Below are 21952 nucleotides of genomic sequence, written 5' to 3'. Positions count from 1 at the left end.
GCCAGGGCAGTTTACATGCTCTTCTTACATCTCCCCAATGAGAAGGATTTGTTGGGCAGTGTAAAGCACAGAATCAATAATTCACAGACTCGGGGCTGTTTCCAAGTTGACCACTATTACTACTTAAAATGAGAAATACTTCTATTCCAAATGTTTAAAACATTAGTATCTAAGAAAAAAAACAAATGTGAGAAATGACTTTTCAACAATGCCAGGTAAGTGGTGTTTTATTCCGATAATCATCATACATGCAAAGAGGGGTAAGGTCTGTTAGTGTAGTAGAAGGAATGCTTATATGGAGGTGGTTAGGTTGGATCGAAGGGGAAGAATGTCTTCACTTTTCACCACTCTACCAGCATTGGCTTTTGAGTTTGAGTGCGATTCAAGTCTAATTCTGTAGTCTGGTGGGTTGACAAGCCTCTTTTTTATAAACTTTTCTCTGGTCTTGGCTCTGGCTCATCCAGGACATTGAATGCCTACTTTCATCTGTCGTCTTGTCACTAAAGTGACAAACTGTCATCATTTTGGCTATACAAAGTGTAATATACCCAGAAGGGTAGTTTAAAAGAAATTTAAAACCTATAAATGACCACGTATGGTTCTGTTAGCTGTTGATGTATCCTTACCAAATAAGCTTTTATAGCCTTTGTTTCTTCACTAATACCATTTTCAGAGCATTAGTTAGCATGCTAATACTATATTATAGATCCTAGTAGATTGAGGATGTTCTAGAAAAGTTTAGATGGCTTTGGGGGAGAGACTATTGAATAATAATACTTTGGGATGCAGTTCTATAGGTTTAGGTTCTCCCAGTGTGTTGGAGGGTTGTTGTTTTTTTCCATTAAATATACTTTTATTGATTTCAGAGAGGAAGGGAAAAGGAAGGAGGGTTAGAAACATCAGTGATGTGAGAGAATCATTGATCGGCTGCCTCCTGCACACCCCACACTGGGAATCAAGCCCACAACCTGGGCATGTGCCCTGACCCGGGACGTTTAATCACTGAGCCACACTAGCCAGGTGTGTTGGAGGGGTTTTAATTGTCCTTGACTTTGCTTATGCTGCTCGGATTGATTTCTTCTGCCTTGGCAAACCCATGCCATAGTTTTATCTACTCTTGTCTATGGAGTACTCCTGCACACCCCACACTGGGAATCAAGCCCACAACCTGGGCATGTGCCCTGACCCGGGACGTTTAATCACTGAGCCACACTAGCCAGGTGTGTTGGAGGGGTTTTAATTGTCCTTGACTTTGCTTATGCTGCTCGGATTGATTTCTTCTGCCTTGGCAAACCCATGCCATAGTTTTATCTACTCTTGTCTATGGACAAGAGTAGATAAAACTATCCCTCAGTTCTTGCTCTTTCATTACCACCCTCCCTCTGCCCCCTCTGCTGTACAAAACATTTGTGGCCATGACCTCATTTGAACTCCCGGTACTGAAGATGTGTAGGCAAGTACTTAATGAAACATACTGGTTTTCCAATCTGTACCATCACCAAAGACTCTTTAGCAAATCCCTTAAGCTAGTAGTTCAGACATTGATCATTTCTGTACACAGGTATTAATTACTAATTTATATTGATCGTTTGGTTTTTTTTTGAAAAATGCATTTCAAGTTAATAGTTTGATCCAATTTAATCATTTTTGGAATGTCAGTGCACAATAATTACTTGGTTTCCGCTAAATCATTTGTCCAAAATGTATATGGGCCTGTTTTCTTGTGGCTTTCTAAACAGTAATTTATGAAGGGAGATGTTGAACCATACAGGGCTTCCATGTCACTGACTTTGGAAGAGAAGTTTAGTCATGTTAATGATGTCCTGTAGATAAAGATGTGGTATTAAATTGGAAACTTAAGTGTTAGTTTCAGAAAAGCAGATGCAGACTAATGGGGGTTTCCTACATTATTAATCTTAATGTAATTTAGCTTTTATCTTGGACAAATCCTATATAATAAAAGCCTAATATGCTAAGTGTCCAACTGTTCATTCGACCTTTTGACCAGTCACTATGAAGGGCACTGACCACAAGGGGGTAGATGCTCCGACCCGAAGGTTAGCTTGCTGCTTGGGTCCAGCTGATAGGGACTGGGCAAGATGGGGCCAGACACGCCCTGGAATCCTCCCACAATCCCTCCCTGGCCGATCATGCATTGGTGGGGTCCCTCAGCCTGGCCTGCGCCCTTTGGCAATCTGGGACCCCTCGGGGGATGTCTGCAGGCCAGGCCAAGGGACTCCACTGGCCTGCACCAGACCTCTAGTGGGACTATAACAGTCATTGACCTAGATACATGACACTGAATGTTATGTTTTTAGGACTCAAACATGAATATCTATGGTTTTGAAACCATCTATTTACTAAATGAAAATGTACTTTTCTGATGGCTAGCCACCTGTACAATTCTGTCCCATTATGAAGGTAATCAAGGAAGTTGCTTAGACAGCATAGAAGTGTGTAAGAATTTCATCCAGGCAATAGAAACCAGATTATCCTTAACCCAGACGAGAAAAAGAGGCCTCCAACTCTGCAGTCAGGACCAGTAGTTACCATTTACTTTTCCTTTGTTGCAAGATATAATGCTTGTGTGTACCTTAAACATTTTTGTTTTAACTTAAAAAAACTTAAATTCATTTGCCAGTCTTGATAACAGGGTGAAAGCCTTTTTTGTTGTTGTTCATCCTCACCCAAGGATATTTTTCCATTGATTTTTAGAGAGAGTGGAAAGGAGGGGGAGAGAAACATCGACTGGTTGCCTTCCGTGCCCGTAGGATGGAGCCTGCAACCAAAGTATGTGCCCTTGACCGAAATTGAACCTGGGACCCTTCAGTCCGCAGGCCGATGCTCTCTCCACTGAACCAAACCGGCGAGGGCCAGGGCCAAAGCCTTTGAATACCATAGGTTCTTGCTCGATTTGCTTATTCTGGCTCTTTAATTCCAATTTTGATATCTAAGCCCTATTTGCTAATACTTAAGAAAGCTTAGCCTGGCCGGTGTGGCTCAGTGGTTGAGCGTTGACTTATGAACCAGGAGGTCACAGTTTGATTCCTGGTCTGGGTACATGCCTGATTTCAGCTCGATCCCCAGTGGGAGAGTGTGCAGGAGGCAGCTAATCAATGATTTGTTCTCATCATTGATGTTTCTATCTCTCCCTTTCCCTTTCTCTATGAAATTTTTTTTTTTTTTAATGAAAGCTTACATTTAAGACATTTCATTTTATCTCACCCAGATTGCTGTATTTGGACGTGGTGGTACCCTCAATGTCAGCCATTAGTATTTTCTATTTTAGCTAAGGTTTTGTCAACCATTGTGTCAATTTACAGTGCTTTCTATGGATTTGCCACTGTTCTGTCAGTTATTTACTTGAAGGAATGATGCTGGTGGGAGCAATAGAGTCCTACCAGATCAAGAATGAGAGAAACAATGTTCAGACCCCTTCAGCATTAATTGATCACTGTTCTGCAGTGATGGTGTGTCCATAGGCAAAAGTGTCTGCTTTTTTCAAATTGAAGTTAATGTGCCTGAATCAGTATTACCATATCTTCTACTTAACATTTTAGAGGTTTTAGGGGAAAGCTGGGAGTTGCCGAACTAATGTCAGCCTGGAACTTTCCAGTTGGGGCACGTTGAGTTCCTGGCAACTTACTCAAGTAGGAGGTGAATATTGTGCGGTCTCTGAACTCTTCAGGCCATCAGTTCCTCTGGCAGGAGGGAGGGAGGGAGCTGGGCAGAGAAAACGACTGGCATGCATGTCAAAAAATCAGGACCCACACAGGGGATTAAACTTTGCTCTAAATTGATTTATCTGGTGAGCACTGTTTATATTTATTTGAAGGCAATATACTAAGGTAACATTTTCAGGTCAGTTAAGACAGCTGTTATCTTAATAAACGTCATTTGGTTATTTATCATAGACTACTTTTTTTTTTTTTCTTTTTTTTACTTGGGTGAATTTCAACCTAACCTAGCTCACAAATTTTTCATTTATAAGATGGATATGTAATACTTGTTTCAGGTACTACATACCTGAAAATTTAAAAAATAGTGAGCCTCTAGGATACTCTGATAATAGCTGTTGTGCATTTTTTAAGTGTTTGCACATTTCAGGCTTAATGATGTTCTTGATTGGGGTCCGCAGACTTTCCCTGTAAAGGGCCAGATAATTATTTTCAGCTTTGTGGGCCATATAATCTCTGTCACTACTACTCAACTCAAGTTGTAGCACAAAAACATTCACAGACAATATGTAAAAAATGAATGACTGGATTCTCATAAGATTTTATTTATGAACATTGAAATTTGAATTTCATATAATTTAAAAATATAAAAATCATTTGTAGTTCACAGACTGTACAAAAACAGGCAGTAGGCCATACCTTGACAACTCTTTGCAAGATCATAAATTAAAGCTGCCTGTTATCAAATGGAGCAACTTTTGCTAATTTATATAGATTTAGAATATGAAGGGAGCCTCTTTCTGTCTAATCTTAAGCATAAAGGTAATAAGAATTCTTTATGTACCCAGCGTTGGCTTTACATGAATTTCCCTATTCCTTTCTCACAGCATCTGTTATATTCTGAATATTCTTACATTTTGTAGATGAAAGAACAGGGTGACCTGCCTATGGTTACATATCCTTACATTTGGAAAAATAATAAGATAATGTAACTGATGAATAATGGATCTGACCACAAACCTCAGGGTGTACAGCTCTGGAGCTAAAAAACGAAGTCTCTTGCTTTTATCCTTTGTTAATATCTAAAAATTGGAGAGTTTTACTAACTGAATCTGGCAGCTTACATGATTTAATTAGGTAAGAATTATTTAGTGGTGAGATCATGTTATTGTTGAATTCTGAATTCACAGAGATGGTGTTTACAAAGGCTGTCAACTGCTTTTTTGTACTATAATGTGTTCTCCTAATAATTTTAATGAAATTTAAAAGTAGGTTAGTCTAGAAGAGAAGTACAATCTTGTAAAGGATTTAGAATGTTGCTTATATATGGTTATGGTGGTTCTTTCAGGTGCTGTTGGTGAGCAGCAGTCGGTACCCAGACCAATGGATTGTTCCAGGAGGAGGAATGGAGCCCGAGGAGGAGCCTGGTGGTGCTGCCGTGAGGGAGGTTTATGAAGAGGTGAGGTGAACAGTAGTTTGCATTTTCTCTTTTCACACAGACTGTATTTTGGGGTTTTACAGACATCTTTCTGGTTCACAAACAAGGGACTTTGTTACATACACTGAGGAGAAGTCAAGAAGGCAGGTCACATAGGTGTGTTTTTTTTGTTGCCTAGTTTAACATTTTAAAGCATGTGACTATATCTAGCATTTTGCTAAGCAGATATTTTTTCTACCTGGTAAAATAAAGCTAACATCAATGTGGAACATGGAATTGCATAACAATAAGTCTGATCAGTGATCGATATATAACATAATGGCCTTGCCCAGAGCAAAGTTAGTATTACACTGAGCAAAAACATACAGAGATGTTAATCATGTGCTATGATTCTTTTTCAAGTAAATAAGAAACAAATTTGCTTTTATTTTACTTGTTTTGTCTGAAAGTTCAATAAAATGGCACAACGCACGCACAAAAGTGTACATGGCCTGCTTGTCTTCTTACACGTGATATACACCTTGCTTTTACTCACAAGCAAAACAGCATAGTAAGTGCCACAAAAAGTTATTGAACAGCAGTTAAGAGTATAAATGGGAAAATAATGCTAAAGCTCTCATTGGGCCTTGGTGTGTAGTTGGAGGTTTCATAGAGATGGGTCTTGAAGGATGAGTGGCTTCCTAAGGGAAGAACACATTTGAGATAGAGAAGACAAGCATGTACCAGTCTATTAGTTCACAGTATGGATTTGAATGGGGGGCACACTGACATTCCAATCACTCTTTACTTGGTAACTGTAATGAGGACTCTGCCTATAGAAGGAATTGTACCTCCTGAGGTGTGTGACTAAAGGAAGATTGGCCTAAATTTAAGAAGAAGGGGGAGGAGTATTTATCAGTTCACAGAGAAAAGTCTGTTTTCATTCAGGAAATTTGTCCCAAATTTGTAGGGAGTTAATTTTTGGTCAGTTCTTGCCATTTCTTATTGAATAAATGGCAATAAATCTGAACAACAGGAAGTTGCATGTAGAGCAAATGAAGTCAATGTGTTATAGCAAACCATGGGTCGTGAATTTCAGCACATCAAAAAAATCACAGAAGCATGCTTAGAATGGAAGGGGCTAATGTGTTTAGATTTACAAGTTGAAATAGAAAGTAATTTTCATATCAATTTTGTTATGAAAAGGTAAAATTTGTACATTTCATCTTTTTTCAATAGGCTGGAGTCAAAGGGAAATTGGGCAGGCTCCTGGGCATATTTGAGGTGAGTTACAAAAGTAATCCTTGGGCCGTGGCTGGTGTGGCTCAGTTGGTTGGAATGTCCTCTCGTGCACCAAAAGGTGGAGGGTTTGATTCCCAGTCAGGGGACATACCCAGATTGTGGATTTGATCCCTGCCTGGTTGGGGTACGTGTGGGAAGGAACCAATCAATGTTTCTCTCTCACATCTCTCTCTCTCTCTCTCTCTCTCTCTCTCTAACAAAAAAAAATAATCCTTGGTTTGCTGATAAGAGAATTAATAATTTCTTCCTTTAAAACTATCAGTAGGGAAGTAAGTCATAAGAATTAGGAGGGAGGGAAGTAAAAACTACTTAACTTGCCTGTACCATTAGTTATATACAGCATATTATGACAATACAGTGGAGTTGATAGAGAAACTTTTATCTCTTATGAAGAACTAGAGGTCCGGTGCATGAAAATTTATGCACTGGAGGGAGGTTCCCTCAGTCTGGGAGCCCTCGGGCGGGAGGCGACGCCCCCATCACACCTCTGCTGCTGCCACTGCTGGCAGCGCAAGCCTTGGGCAGCCCTGGGTGGCTGGGCAGCCACCATCCGAGGCTTGCCTGTGCCTTGGGCTGGCCCTGGGGGGCTGAGAGGACTGGGGGACTCTGGAGGCAGGCGCGCGGAGCAGTCGGGCCCGCCTGCCGCCCCAGTGGGGCTGAGGGGAGATGAGGGCTGGGCAGTCAATTAGCATATTCTCCTTATTAGCTGTGGGCACCGCCATCTGTGAGGGTGGGACAGTCAGCATATTTCATCCTTATTGGCTGTGGGTGCTGCCATCTTTTGTGATGGCATGAGGGTCAATTAGCATATTCCCTCTTTATTAGATAGGGTGTCTGGAAATGTACCCTTACCATCAGCATATAACATTAGATGACATACAAAATGACTATACTTAAAGGGCTATGTGAAAATACAAAGCTCAGATACATAGAATAGTTGTGCTAAAAGCATAGAATTCTCATCTGTATAATCCTTTATTACTGAATGCAGAATGGAATTTATGGGGAGGGAATTTGGAAGTGGTAGATAGTCTATGGAAAGTAGGGGAAAATGTGGTCAAGTCATGAGGCCTAAGCTATTCTCAAATAGATACTCACCCAAGATTCAAGCCTAGATACATGGTATACCAGATACAGTGTGACCTTTTCCCCCAAGATATTATTTAAGGGTAGCTTAGTCCTTCTGATAGAACCATAAAATTTTTATTTTTAAGACTTTTTAAAGGAATTTAGAAAAAATTCTGATTGTACAGTACTTGGTAGAATTAATTCCCAGAATATGGTAATTGTTGAGTAAAGTTCCATGTTGACCAGTGTCACCCCAATCAATTTAATAACAGAAAAAGGAGTAAAGTTCTTAAGATAATGTTCAAACTTTCCCAGAATTCAGCACTTGCTTTGCCCAGTTAAATAGCACTATCTTCTAAACTAAAAAACATACTGAGTTTTCTATAATTCTGAATAGCCATGATATAAAGAGCACATTTGTCAGTATGCTGACAAGATTTTTAAAGAAAACTTCTCACATTATGTTTCATTTTATTTTTATTTTTTTGTTAATCCTCACCTGAGGATATTTTTCTATTGATTTTTAGAGAGAGTAGAAAGGAAAGGGAGAGACAGAGAGAAACATTGATGTGAGAGAGACACGTGGATTTGGTTGCCTCCTGCACGTACCCCAACCAAGGCCAGGAACCCTGCAACCAAGGTAACATGTCCCTGACCCAAATTGAACCCAGGACCCTTCAGCCTGCAGGCTGATATTCTATCCACTGAACCAAACTGGCTAGGGTGAAAACCTCTCACATTATAAATAAATGTTACATAACATGGGAAGGTAATGGTATTAAATGCTTTTACTGTTTTTATAGAGTACAATTTATATTTTATAGAATTTGGACAGAAAATGGTAATCAATATACTTTCCCCTTAGGAAATATAACAAAAGTAGAATGGCCCTACTCATTCATCCTGGTGATTTCAATGCATTTGTGATCATAGCATAATAAAGATATTGATTTGCCAGGCACAGAGATAACGAGTTCTTCAAAATAAGGAACAATAATGTTTGTGAGAGATGCCTCTACTTTATTGCTGTTCTTATTCCTTTCCAAAGACAAAATACATTGTTTGAGTGGATTACTCAGGTTATTTGTGGTAGAAAAAATTAGGACAATTATCTATAGTCCTAGACTATACCAAACAAGGCTAATTTTAGTTGAGATGAATGTGAGCCCCTTTGTCTTAAGGCCAACTTGTGTTTAATTTTGTCTAGAGACAAGACTAGGTGGCAGTTTTAATATGGGTAAAGTTGAGGTTGAATATAGGACTAAAAATAATGTTCCATGATTGGGTTGACCCAGGTATTCTCAACCTTGGCTGTGCATAGTTCATCTGGAAGCTTTTAAATAATCAAAACCTAGGCCTTATCTCAAACTAACTGAATTGGTGTCTCAAAAAACCATTTGCCCTGGGTGATGTAATGGGTGACCAAGATTGAGAAGCCCTAGTCTAGGTTAGTAGAGCTGTGCTCTTGTGTGTGTCTTGTAAACCTCTGAGGGGAATGCTCTGAACTAACTGGGGATACTGCTCTACAAGTTGTGAGGGAAGCAGTTTTCCATGGTATGGAAAGGCTATCAGTATTAGCCCCACGGAATAGGACCTTAAAAAAGGATAGGAATGTAGTTCTTTTAATTACTTACCTGATGGACAGAAATCAGAAAGCTAAAAGTTTAGTATTGGGAGCTAATTTCACCACTTTAGTATTTTCTCTTACATAAACTCACTTCTGTGCTGGATTATACAACTGAGTATACTTGCCCATGTTGGTAAATAGGCTATGCTAATCAGCAGTGTGCCACAACTGATTTTTTCCCTTAAAAATATGTACATGACTAGTTCCTATAGATTAAAATGCTTTTCTTTTTACATTCAAGCAGAACCAAGACCGAAAGCACAGAACATATGTCTATGTTCTTACTGTCACTGAAATATTAGAAGATTGGGAAGATTCTGTTAATATAGGTAAGTTTCCTTTTCCTTTTGCTATCGGAATTCTCTTAATTCAAGTACTGTATGCATGCCCTAGCTGGTTTGGCTCGGTGGATAGAGCGTGGGCCTGCGGACTGAAAGGTCCCAGGTTCGATTCCAGTCAAGTGAATATGCCTGGGTTGCGGGCTCTATCCCCAGTAGGGGCACGCAGAAGGCAGCCAATCAATGATTCTGTCTCATCATTGATATCTATATCTATCTATCTATCTCCCCCCCCCCTTTCCTCTCTGAAATCAACAAAAATATATATTTTAAAAAATACTGCATACTTGTATCCAATTTTCATCTTAAATTATTTTTGGTTACCTTTCTTTTAGAGAAGGGAAGATCAATATACATCTCCATGTTTGAATTAATTGAAAATTCTTCAACATACTGTTGTCTAAGCCATTCAAAAAAAATAGTCATTTGTGAAGAGTGAGGAATATTATTAACAGCGTATGGCTTACTTTTTAAACTTGACTTTATTGTATAGTAATCAATGTCATCACTGTTTTCTAGGAAGGAAGAGAGAGTGGTTCAAAGTAGAAGATGCCATCAAAGTTCTCCAATGTCATAAGCCTGTACATGCAGAGTATCTGGAAAAACTAAAGCTGGGTTGTTCTCCATCCAATGGAAATTCCACAGTCCCTTCTCTTCCAGATAATAACACCTTGTTTGTAACTGCTGCACAGACCTCTGGCTTGCCATCTAGTATAAGATAGTATGGGAGGTCATCTCCCACCATGTGCAATCTCATGGGAGAGGCTTCTTTATTTTCCTTGGCAAACATCTGAATGACACTTGCAAACTGTCTGAATTTGCCATATAAGGTTTTCAAACAATTTGCATGTTTTTCAGATGCTTTTGAATTTTTTTTAATAGTGTAAAATATTTTAATAAGCCAAAGCCATGTGGAGTTTTTTTTTAGATGCCTTAACTGTGCCCCTGACCCTCCCACCCTCCATGTTATTTTGGTTGTCTCTCTTTTTTTTTCCTTCAGTTTTTCGTCCATTTGACGTCAGTCTGTGGTTTCTGTCAGATCAACTTACTCGTACCCCAATTTGTTTTCTCATTCACAGCATTAATGTATTCAACAAATCCTTCTGTTGTGGGAATTTGCAAAAATAATTGATATTAACGGAAAACTTTTTCATAGTATCACAATTTTAATTCAAAAATTTCATATTTGGAATATTTCTGTATGGCCCAATATTTTGACAAAGGACTTAATTTGCTATTTTCAGGAATTTGCCAACTCATTGGTTTCAATTTTTACAACTGGTATTATGTCACTAACATAATTCCCCTATTGCTCAATAGCCCTTTAACACAAAATTTTAACTCTATAGAGTTGGCAATTTTTAGGGAGCTATTTAATGTAAGCAAAACACATGTAGCAAATACATCATCTTATCATGAAATCTGGATTCATGGCATTTGAGTTAGCACACCCAGTTGCCAATTCCCTTTATCCATAATCTCTTTACACCAAATATCTGAGAACCAAATTTCCCTCAATGTAAATTGCTTTTTAAAAATATATTCTCAGTTTTTCAATTTAGTGACACCTCTTCAAACTTGTTGGTCACTGATAACCAACCATACCTGGGTTTGGAATCAATAACCTCAAATGCCAGTCAGTGATGACGGCTTCACAATTAAAATGGCCTTCTTGCTGTTCAGCTGTTACAGACTTAGATTGTTAGGGTACCTTTAGAATGTCTAATCTTTTATAGGTTGTCAATAGGTACTATTTATCACATGACTTACTTACTTTCGGGGCACTGAAACATACCAGAACTAAGAATTATTTTGTCTTATATTTGTCTTTATATGTATTAAAATCAAGAATCCTAGCTAAAATATATAGGTACCTTTTCTGAAACTCCTGTATTTCCCCCAAACAGGCCAGGAATAAGGTGGGAGGGAAAACCTTTCAGTAAGATGTGGGGTGGGAGATGAAGGCAAGATCATTCTGTATGTAGACATTAGCCTTTTGTAAATATTGTAACTGATGAGCATAAAGTAGAAAATAAGTAGTTATACATTTGTCCTACAAATTATTAACCTTAAAAACATAATTGCTGCTAAAAATAGAGTGCTGTTACACTTGAGGAAAATTGGTGCCACTTTATGAGATCTTGTGCCATAAATGCAGATGAACTAGATATAATATAAACATTAGTTCACAAATTAATGCTGTCAAAGGAATGAGTAATTAACCAGTGACACTTCTTTCTAAATTATGTGGTGTGGTCAAACACGATCATCCAGAATTTTTGTTTTTCTTTGTACAGAGGTTATGTATTCTGGGTGTTTAAATTCCACAGATTGACGCTTTCTATCAATCTTCAATGGACTAAGATTTTTGTTCTCAGTAATCTCTGAAGTTTCTTTAAATTACATACTTAACACAGCAGAGAAACTGGATTGTTTTTGTATATAAGACTGTCCACCTGAAATGCTATCACAGTGCTTGCGGGGAGGGGAGGTGGGTATCTTGTACATGACATTCTGAGAGTTAACAATGCATGAAATTATTTTATAAACTCTTAGACTATGTATTTGACCTGTAAAATATGTACAGTATTGATGTCAGCCATCTCTTAAAAGTGAGCATATAAATATTGTGTAATTTTCTTTGGTCAGAAACATTTGGACGAAGTAGTGCCACTCGAGTCAGGATTTCTTCAGTGCCATTTAGCAAACTAACTGTCTTTAGTCTATGCAACTAGCAGAAATTTGAATGATGCAACAGAAGATTTACAGTCATCACACTTTAAATTTCATATGAGGGGTTCTTCACTATTCTTCTAGAACCCAGTCTAGCAAAATTAGAGAAGGGCCTTAAGGATTTATTTCTGTTTAGAGAAAAAGCCTACATTTTCAGGCTCAACAGTTGAATCTACTATGGGTAACAAAGTATCTACTATCTCAACCCTTTAAAGATTATTACAGTGTTGGGATTGTCATTTATGCTTTCTGTGGGATAGTTGGATAAAATTGGACAGCTAAATTTTTCAGTCCCATGTGCCTCCTAATTAACAAGTTTGTAAAGTGACTTGCAGACACAAAGTAGCAACTAGCCTGCATGTTGTTGGGTTTTTGTAAACAGGTGAAATTTTCCAACCAGACACTTGCCATTCAGTTTTCTGGTGTTGATCACACAGTTGTATAAAGAAGCAAAACTGAAGGGGGGTGATTGTTGTATACACTTGAATTGCTTTGCATGGTCTCATTGAGATAATTGGTGTAAGAATCTTGACTTTTTTTATATTTGGAAACATCAAATAAAAATGGAAATAAAGTAACTTTTTTTTTTTAATATTAAGACCAAGAAAAAACTTGTCTTGCATTCCACAGTAACATTACTCTTCTCCCACTGATGGTCATATATGTTATCTCAGTAAAAGTACATTTATACACTTCCCTTTATGATTAACTGGGTTATAAAAGGAACTGGTCACCAATAAGATGTTGCCATTACTCTCCCAATGGATATTTCCCATCTTCTTAGACAGTAGCCTAATGGTGCATGGCGGCTATAGTTGTCTTATAGCACTGTTCCCCTACCCTAATCGGGTTTTGCTATAATTCAATGATTTTCAAGAGCTCTTGATATATTCTGTATTTTGCTGTAGGGTGTTTCATTTTAATCATTTTACTGTTTAAATGGGTAGCTGGCTACAGGTACCCTGCCAGCCATAAGACCAACTTTAGAGTCCTTACATAAATGTTCTACACAAATCTTATTTAAATTGTAGGAAAGAAGCCTGGCCAGTGTAGCTAAGTGGTTAAGCATCAACCCATGAGCCAGGTCAAGGTTACAGTTCGATTCCTGGTCAGGGCACATGCCCAGATTATGGGCTTGATCCCCAGCCGATCAAGGATTCTCATTTATGTTTCTATCATTTTCTCCCTCTCCCTCTCAAAAATTTTTAAAAAATAGTAGGCAAAGAGAAAGTTTGGCATTTTCCAGTATTATTTTCACATTGAAATACAAGAATTCTCTACAGGTCTCTGTAAGCAGAATTCTGTAGACAAAAGTGACAGGGCTAAACAGTTGATTTACTAAAGTATAATTTTTAATGAGTTGGTTATAGCAGGAATATTTCTGTAGTTGGTTTTGTCTGTTTCCAACCAACACTTTCATAAATTCTTAACCCATACAATAATCAGGATCTGCTTTTAAAAGATTTACATGCACCATCTTCAAAAGTAGTATTTTATTTAAAAATGATTCCCCCCACCAAATACTTTGCTGTACAGTTCCATATAAAATGTTGCTATTTGGTGGAAAAGTGATTTTACCCTTGGTGCTGCTTTGCTTTCCTATTTTCAATACCTTCCTGACTAGTGCCATTGGCTAAGTTATAGGAGTAAGATGAGAAGGCCCTTTTGCCAGAAACTAGTCTCAAATTCCTCTATTTGATGTAATTTCAACTAAATGTGACCCCAAAAATTACTCTTCCCAATATGTGGATTACTACCCTCTGGACATCACATTTCCTTGTTCTTATTGAATGCCAGTGCCAGGCACATATGTATATAAGTATTGTAAATCTTATTTTCTCAACTTTTACTCAAATTAGTGAAATAAAAAGAGTATTTTGCTCTCAATGTGTATCAACAAACTTAAACATACCTTTTGATGAATTAACTACACAAGATGGCCAAAAATGTTAAAGATTTATGTACTAAGATAGGCAACTAAAATGGTAAGGCATGAAAATAAAATGCCCAGGCCTGCCTAACGGGGTAATGGTTAGCTAGTAACATGTCTATATAATGGACTATTTTAGACATAAAATGTAACCCTTTCACCCAACAATTCCATTTCTGGGAGACTTCAAGTTGCACAATCAAAATGTATCAAAGATGTATATTGCAGGATTTATTAAATTCATCAATTTGAATTGCAAATGGGGGTGTTAAGTTATGGTCATCTAGTCAATAGATATCACTACTGAATTACACTGCCACAGGTGGAGGTCCTTTTAGTAACTGATTTTAAAAAACACTACACAGCATTACCTGTTAAAGCTCACTTTTTAAAAAGGAGCCTGTACATATTTCAGATTTTATTTTTAAATGAAATGTTGAAACTTTCTATGTGACAATGTTCGATAATCTTACATGAAAAAAATGGGTTTAATGACCTGATCTATACATTTATCAAAAAATATAATCAAGGGGAAAGAAGAAACTTATACAAATGTTTCATCTAATTGTTATTGGAGTAACAGTAATGTATCACTTTTTAAAAGGGGAAGTATTGCCGAGACCGGTTTGGCTCAGTGGATAGAGCATCGGCCTGCGGACTGAAGGGTCCCAGGTTCGATTCCGGTCAAGGGCATGTACCTGGGTTGCGGGCACATCCCCAGTGGGAGATGTGCAGGAGGCAGCTGATCGATGTTTCTAACTATCTATCTCTCTCCCTTTCTCTCTGTAAAAAAATCAATAAAATATATTTTAAAAATAAATAAATAAAATAAAAGGGGAAGTATTGACACATTTGCTTCTAGCACTATAGCAGTGACTTATCAATCACTGCCAAGGAGGAAGGAAGCTGAACCGATAGGCCAAACCTAGCCCCAACTTGTAACAGCCCAGAAACGTAGAATGTTAACATAAAGTGATTTAAAAGAATACTTTGTGGCATGTAAAAATTAAAGTTTTATCAGAGTGCAGAAGCCTCTGTTTAAAATTGTCTATGGATATTTTCTCACTACAATAGCAGAGCTGAGTATGTTACTGTACCAGCGGTTCTCAACCTGTGGGTCGCGACCCCTTTGGCGGTCGAACGACCCTTTCACAGGGGTCGCCTAAGACCATCCTGCATAGCAGATATTTACATTACGATTCATAACAGCAACATTACAGTTATGAAATAAGCAACAAAAATAATTATATGGTTGGGTCACAACATGAGGAACTGTATTTAAAGGGCCAGAAGGTTGAGAACCACTGCGTGTAGACAGATCCATGGCCTGCAAAGCCCAAAATACTTAGCTTTAGAAGGGAAAAGGAGGTTGCAAGAATGTGGCCCTTGGTTACCCAGTCCTGTTTCCTGCCAAAACTGAAGGAAAACGGCACAAGTTCAAATTTAGTGCAACCAATCTAACGTGCCTAAGCTGCTTTTGACTGGTCTAAGTCTTAAGTAGTCTACTTTGTAAACTTGCTAGGTTAGGTTATAATGAAATTTAAGTTATTGGGATTTACTAACCTAGATAATTGAACTAATTTCACCCACCACGATTTCAAAAAGAATTGTGGTGGGTGAAAATGGTTCAGGAGTGTGTAAAAAGTAAATCTTATTCTTGGTAAGAACATGAGGTTATCAAATCTTCTAATTTCTAAAACATGTTTTGACGCAATGATTAGAGCTCCTTAATGAGCACCATAAAATGTACTTTTATGTTAAATGTTAATGTTTTATGTTTAATGTTAAAGCTCCTTAATGAGCACCATAAAATGTACTTTTACAGATAATAGAATTTCAGTCGCTCTGCCAACTGGAGACCATTAGCAAGGTCTAAATATTCAGGCAATTACTATATGCTTCTACAACCAGAAACTGAAATAATTCTATCAAATCAGTAGAGACTCCGCTTGGTAGCAAGTCTACATTCACACACTTGAAGTATCTCAGGCCCATATGAAATGAAAGCAGCTGAAGGGTGACAAAGGTGAAATTGGGGGAAAGGGGGAGGACCCAAACTCTTCATGTTGAACTCTACACTTAACAGGAAAAACTTTAGTCCAACTCCTAGTTTTGCAGCCAATGGGAACTTGCCCAATTTGTAACAGCTGCAAGCAAAGCCAACTCTCGGAACCAATCCTCCCAAATTCCAACCTCAATGATAAAATGGAAATTAATGCAGGGGTATAATTAAGAAAACAAAGTATCACCAGTCTTTATATTCTTTCAAGTTATTACATTCAATATGTTTTGCTTTTGTGATCAAGTCTTTTAAAAAATAAACCCCTGATTTAATTCCTTAAACTAAGCAGCACGCCAAATAGCTAAATGAAATGCTGCCCCAGGCCCCAAAATACATTATTTCAATGAATTATTACATTTTCTTAGACTGATGAATTAGCTGTTCTATAAATCATGGTATTTGGGAGGAGGGGGTAGCTTTTCTAGAAAAGACTATATTTAAACTGTTTGCTACTGTAACAAAAATGGATGTGGCTATAATAGCCAAAAGATTCCTGGGCTATCAAATCCTATATAATAAAGAGCTAATATGCTAATTAGACTGAACAGCAGAACAACCGTCCGAACGACCTTCCGGACAAAGCTGGGGCAGCGAAGGCCCGAAGCTGCAGCGGCTGCGAGGGCCAAGCCTCTTGCACAAATTTCATGCATCGGGCCTCTAGTAGAAATATAAAGCCAATCCCTATCATTCCCATGACATCATTTAGTTCCATTTAGCAAGAATTGTGTTCATAATGTCTTGTAGAATACCAGTTTTCCTTCCCCCTACACTCTCCTTAAACAGTACTAAACCATGGAACCACCTGTGCTTTTTGTATCGATTTGTATTTAATCTCGGCCTAGAGCAGGGTTTAAGTTCTGTATCAGACAAAGATCTTATTAGGCTGCCTCAGAGAACTATGGAAGCAAATCACAGCAAAGTAGACTACAACAAAATTTAAAAATCAAGTAACACAAAGCTATATCAACACCTCAGAGTTTGGGCAGAGTTGACTCTCAAGAAGCCACTTATCAATATACCAGAGGCCCGGTGCATGAAATTTGGGGGGGGGGGGGGGGGGGGGTCTCAGCCCAGCCTGCACCCTCTCCAATCCAGGACCCCTCGGGCCTAAACCATCACTCCAACATCCCTCTCGCAATCCGGGACCACTGGCTCCTAACCGTTCACCTGCCTACCTGCCTGATCGCCCCTAACCTCCTCTGCCTGCCTGCCTGCCTGATTGCCCCTAACCACCTCTGCCTGCCAGCCTGATCGCCCCTAACCACCTCTGCCTCGCCCCCCCGCCACCGTGGCTTTATCTGGAAGGAGGACCGGAAGACCAGAAGATGTCTGGTCGACCTGGTCTAATTAGCATATTACCCTTTTATTAGTATAGATGCAGATTCTCCTCCTTGCTCCCAGGACTTTGCACATGCTATTCGCCCTGCCTGGAGGTGTTCATGTGGCTGGACTCCAGAAGAACAGCCTTCCCAAGTACTATTTCCCCACTCCAAGACAGTTGCAACTATTTATCCATTGTCCTCCCTCATTAGATTAAAAAGGCCACAAGGGAAAGAAAGGGCCTAATCATCCCTAACAAGTAGTCTGGTCTTGAGCACACATTAAAGATTTTTATTTGTTCAGTAAATTCTTTCCTTAAGCTTAGGAGTTACAAAGTCAAAGGCTCATAAGGGAACAGGACTGCATAAAGAAGCAGGTGTGCTGGGAGGCAGGAGAGACTTTAGCCAACCGCAGAGCCACTGGATAAGAGGACAAGGCTGCCACTCAGTTCCTCCCAGCCAATGACATGCAACGGTGGGTCATGTCCTCTGTTGCCAGATAGTAAGAACAAGTTACCAAAATTCTGTATTTTCATGAAAATCTCCCAATTTTTATAAATGTTGGCACTCAATTTAAAATGTTTAACCAACCACACTGTGGGGGCCAAGAAAAACAGGCCCAAATTCCAGATAGCTGCAAACCCTGCGTTGGCCTCTCCCTGAAATCCTCTGAAAGTTCAGTGAACACACTGACTCTTATTTCAATCCAAAGGTTGAGAAAGCAGATTTTACCAAACAATCCGGACTCATCAAAATTTTACAAAGGAAAAAAACATGGTGCCATGAAATTGGGAATTTATATATTTGAAATGAAAACTGAATTATTCCATTTCAGTACTTCTATTACAAACTTAGTAGACATCAGTCCTATTTTAGACAGATTTTTATAGTACAATAGATTTAATTGTATAATTTTAGAATTATAAATCACTATGTGAGACTAGCTATCATCATGAGCAGTGCCACCTCGAATGTTCATTCATTTTAGCCCCAGAATAAGATTATTTCCTTAGTTCTAAAACACTCTCTAAATAGCCTAAGAATAGTTTTTAAGTTTAAAATATTCAGGTTATCAACAATTTTTTTCTGAATTAAACTTAGATTTGTTTCCAAACAATGCATTTATTCAGTAGGATACCAGTTACCAGTCATAAAAAACTTTTGTATGTTGAAAATGTAATTTTAATAGATAATTCTTCATCTTACATAGGAGCACAATAAAATACACCACATTCTGAAGAAACTCCAAAAGTTACGAGATTAAAAGTGGGGGAAATTCAGATAGGCTACAATATCCATTACCTTGAAACTGCAAGAGATAAGGGTTCCAACCCATAGGTTAACATATACATACTTAGGACTGGCTACATTGATGACTTTAAAATAACAACAATCAGAATTAGATATGGAGAGGTGTGGGAAAGAACAGTTTTGTGGGGCAAAGGACTCTGTCAATGATGAAAAAATTACTGAATTATCAAATTAAAGAATAAAAGGAGCTCCCATAGCAAATACTAGAGGGATAAATATAATAATAAGTAACTGAGAATTTGACACTCTCAAAAGAAGAAGCCTTTCTGATGACACTTCTGCAAACTGGTAGCTTAAGATTTGCTCACTGGATCTATAAGGAAGACTCAAAATTCTCAGCAAATCCCAAATGCTTATCAGATTGTGTTTCCTAATAACACCCATCAGTGATTACATGAAATTTTCAGACAAGAACTAAGGAAAGGGTCATAACCCAAATGCCTGTCACAAATGTGGCACAACATGGGAAAGTCCTACACAAAGTCAGTCACACCGCTGCTTTGCTGGGACTCTCATATACAGTTAATTTTCAAACATTGTGGCAAGACACCAATGCTCATCTAGCTAATCAGACAACACAAATACATTTCAAATTTCAAGGAGGTAAAAAAATGTTAAGATACCGATGTTTTATGCATGCTCAGGGCCAACTTAAAAATACTCCATTCAGTGATATCGTAACACAAATTTGCATCAGTGTAAAGAAACTGGCATAATCCACCTCTTATCATTCAACTTGTTGGATGGTGAAGACCAAAACAGAATATTTCACTAGTTTTAATTTTTAAATACGATTGTCACATTGGGAAAATGAAATAAACACAGTAAAATAAACTGTACAAAGGCAAAGTAGAATAACAAAAAATATTTTACTAAAACATAAGATTTACAGAAGTTTCCAGACAAGCCATACAAATGGTCACAAGCTTTTCTTGAAGGGGGAATTCTACATCTGACAGCAAAGTCACAATGTTATTTGTGAGGGCCATGGTGTTTGTTTAATGTTCCCATTTTGGTTCAAACAATCAAGCTTGTCCACCTACAGCGTCTAAATGAAGTTAGACTTGGCTAGAGAGCATATTCTAAAGAACTGGTTAGCTGCATTTAACCAATGCAATTAGATAACCATATAAAGGGGGAAAGGAGCCCATAAAATTAAAACTAAACTACTTACCCCCTCAAAAAACATAAACAAAAACACCCACAACCCGGCAGCTAACCCTGACAACTACCTTCATTCACAGTGCTTTATACTTAAACCATGATGGGGAGAAATGAATAAAAGCAGAGAGGGGTCACTGCTTTTAAACGTTTCACAACAGTCCAGATGGTACTTCTAGCCTCTGCTCATGCTTTATAACAGTGAATCAGGACAAGACATAGATTTGCTAATGTGCATTTAATCACCAAAGGACTGAAGATGTCTGGGCTTTTATTCTGTAATGTTTCTAAGACTGTGTCCATTAAATGCAAACAAAAAAGGAAGAAGTCTTGGCAGAACAGGAGAAGTGATGCACACCTGATGATGATATCGATTTAAATATTATTCATGGCATATAGCCTAGTCCATGCTCTAGCTGTAGACAAAAACAAACATGCAATTACTTTACTTAGTTCAATGTTACTCTCCAAGCTCTATAAAAAGTAAGCAAACACTATGATATTAGTTATGGAAATGTCATGTTATTATCTCTTAAATTCATGCAATTTTTCATAATCTGGACCAGGGCAGAAAGATTGTCTATATGTTTAATTACCAAAAGTTCTACAAAATTCAACAGGATGAAAAGAATTATCTCCTTTTGTCACCCTCATTTCTAGATATATAATGCCCCCCCACCCCACTAATTCTGTTATAATCTGTAGAAAAAGCTTATTGATTTCAAACTCCCTAGCTACATAAACCAATGTAATAATCAAATGGCTTGCAAAAATAACTCATAGTTCAAAAGTTTTCCATTACCTTGGTGTATTTGCTAGATGAATAGTAGACACTCAGTATTTGTTAAATTAGGCGTGGTTACACAGGAGTCCAAGATCTCCCAATTATGTGTTGTCTTTAAACTTGGGGGTCACGTAGTAAGTAGGTCATAAGATGGAGCGTGAAGATCTTTTGTTAAGAGGTATTTATTTACATATTATAAGCAGGATCTGATTTACTCCCTTTAATATATATTTCCTTTTTCTTGTTAAGACTCTAAAAGAAGTTTTTTTAAAGGTAGCACAGATATGTTTAAAAAGTGGAGATGGTGTAAAAGAGAATGAATATTAAATACCTGTTTCTATGGCTTGGGCTTCGTTGGTCTTCCATTGCTCTGCTACATCATTTGCTAATGGGTCATCTGGATTGGGAGCACTTAACAAAGCCTGGATCGATAGCAGAACTGTGCGAATCTGCAGTGCTGGGGACCACTTATCTATATGAAGGCAACAGGCCCAGAATGATCAAACAGGGAAAACCAGCCCCAGAACTGCTGCACTGCCCTTCCACAGACCTCTGTGGTCTTTGGATAAGGCAAGATTATAATGTACAGATTCTCAATATGGAATGCCTAAGACAAAATGAAGAAATCTTAATAGCGCATACTGATAAAGGTAACACTTACCTTTCAAAATATCTAAACATATTCTTCCCAACTTGTCTACATTAGGATGATAAATTTTGGTCATGAAACGTACTTTAGGTGCTGCCATTGGGTATTCTTCTGGAAGGAATAGTTCAAGTTTAAAAGTCCCTCCCTCAAAGGGGAAATCCTGGGGGCCAGCAATGACCACATAAAAATAACGGGCGTTGCTCTCATCTGGTTCTGCTTTAATGCCGGGAACTGGTTCTGCCAGCAAACGCTGGGTTTCCTACAACAGAAAAACATAACACATTTGTGAAACAAATGTCATTTTGCTAAACACCTACATAAAAATTAGAAAGTTCATCTCTTAAAATTGAACACAACTGAACCTTCCCAATCTCCCGATGGGTTTTTATGTAGCTTATAAAACACAAAGTTCACAGAAAAGGCCATCCAAATAGTCAGCTAATGCAACTACAAGTAAATGCTGGTGACATATACATTCCAGGTACAATGTCTCCAAATATGCTGATGATAAATTAGACTAATGAAACTGATTTTATACTGGGGAGGGGAAGGGAAGAAAGTGGGGGAAGGGGTG

At 38.1% G+C, this 21952-nt stretch overlaps 2 protein-coding genes across 4 annotated transcripts in view; one reads left to right on the top strand and one right to left on the bottom strand.

The window, feature by feature from the left end:
* NUDT4 (nudix (nucleoside diphosphate linked moiety X)-type motif 4) overlaps positions 1 to 12760 on the top strand; it is a 19329-nt gene extending 6569 nt beyond the window's left edge. The window contains exons 2-5 of one of the 2 annotated variants that reach the window (XM_005877030.2): positions 5026 to 5136; positions 6334 to 6378; positions 9333 to 9420; positions 9949 to 12760. In XM_005877030.2, coding sequence (XP_005877092.1) covers positions 5026 to 5136; positions 6334 to 6378; positions 9333 to 9420; positions 9949 to 10151 — 447 coding nt within the window. In that variant the 3' untranslated portion in view covers positions 10152 to 12760. The remainder of the gene's footprint in view (positions 1 to 5025; positions 5137 to 6333; positions 6379 to 9332; positions 9421 to 9948) is intronic. The other variant, XM_005877031.2, reaches the window with a different exon arrangement.
* A 6874-nt stretch (positions 12761 to 19634) lies between these two features.
* Positions 19635 to 21952, bottom strand: part of UBE2N (ubiquitin-conjugating enzyme E2N) — a 21795-nt gene continuing 19477 nt past the window's right edge. For both annotated transcript variants that reach the window (XM_005877029.2, XM_014548350.1), the window contains exons 2-4: positions 21391 to 21637; positions 21061 to 21201; positions 19635 to 20361 (exon numbers count right to left, since the gene is read on the bottom strand). In XM_005877029.2, coding sequence (XP_005877091.1) covers positions 20321 to 20361; positions 21061 to 21201; positions 21391 to 21637 — 429 coding nt within the window. In that variant the 3' untranslated portion in view covers positions 19635 to 20320. The remainder of the gene's footprint in view (positions 20362 to 21060; positions 21202 to 21390; positions 21638 to 21952) is intronic.

Source organism: Myotis brandtii, unplaced genomic scaffold (assembly GCF_000412655.1).
Source record: "Myotis brandtii unplaced genomic scaffold, ASM41265v1 scaffold504, whole genome shotgun sequence".
Lineage (NCBI taxonomy): Eukaryota > Metazoa > Chordata > Mammalia > Chiroptera > Vespertilionidae > Myotis > Myotis brandtii.
This window is presented reverse-complemented; position numbering and strand designations above follow the sequence as displayed.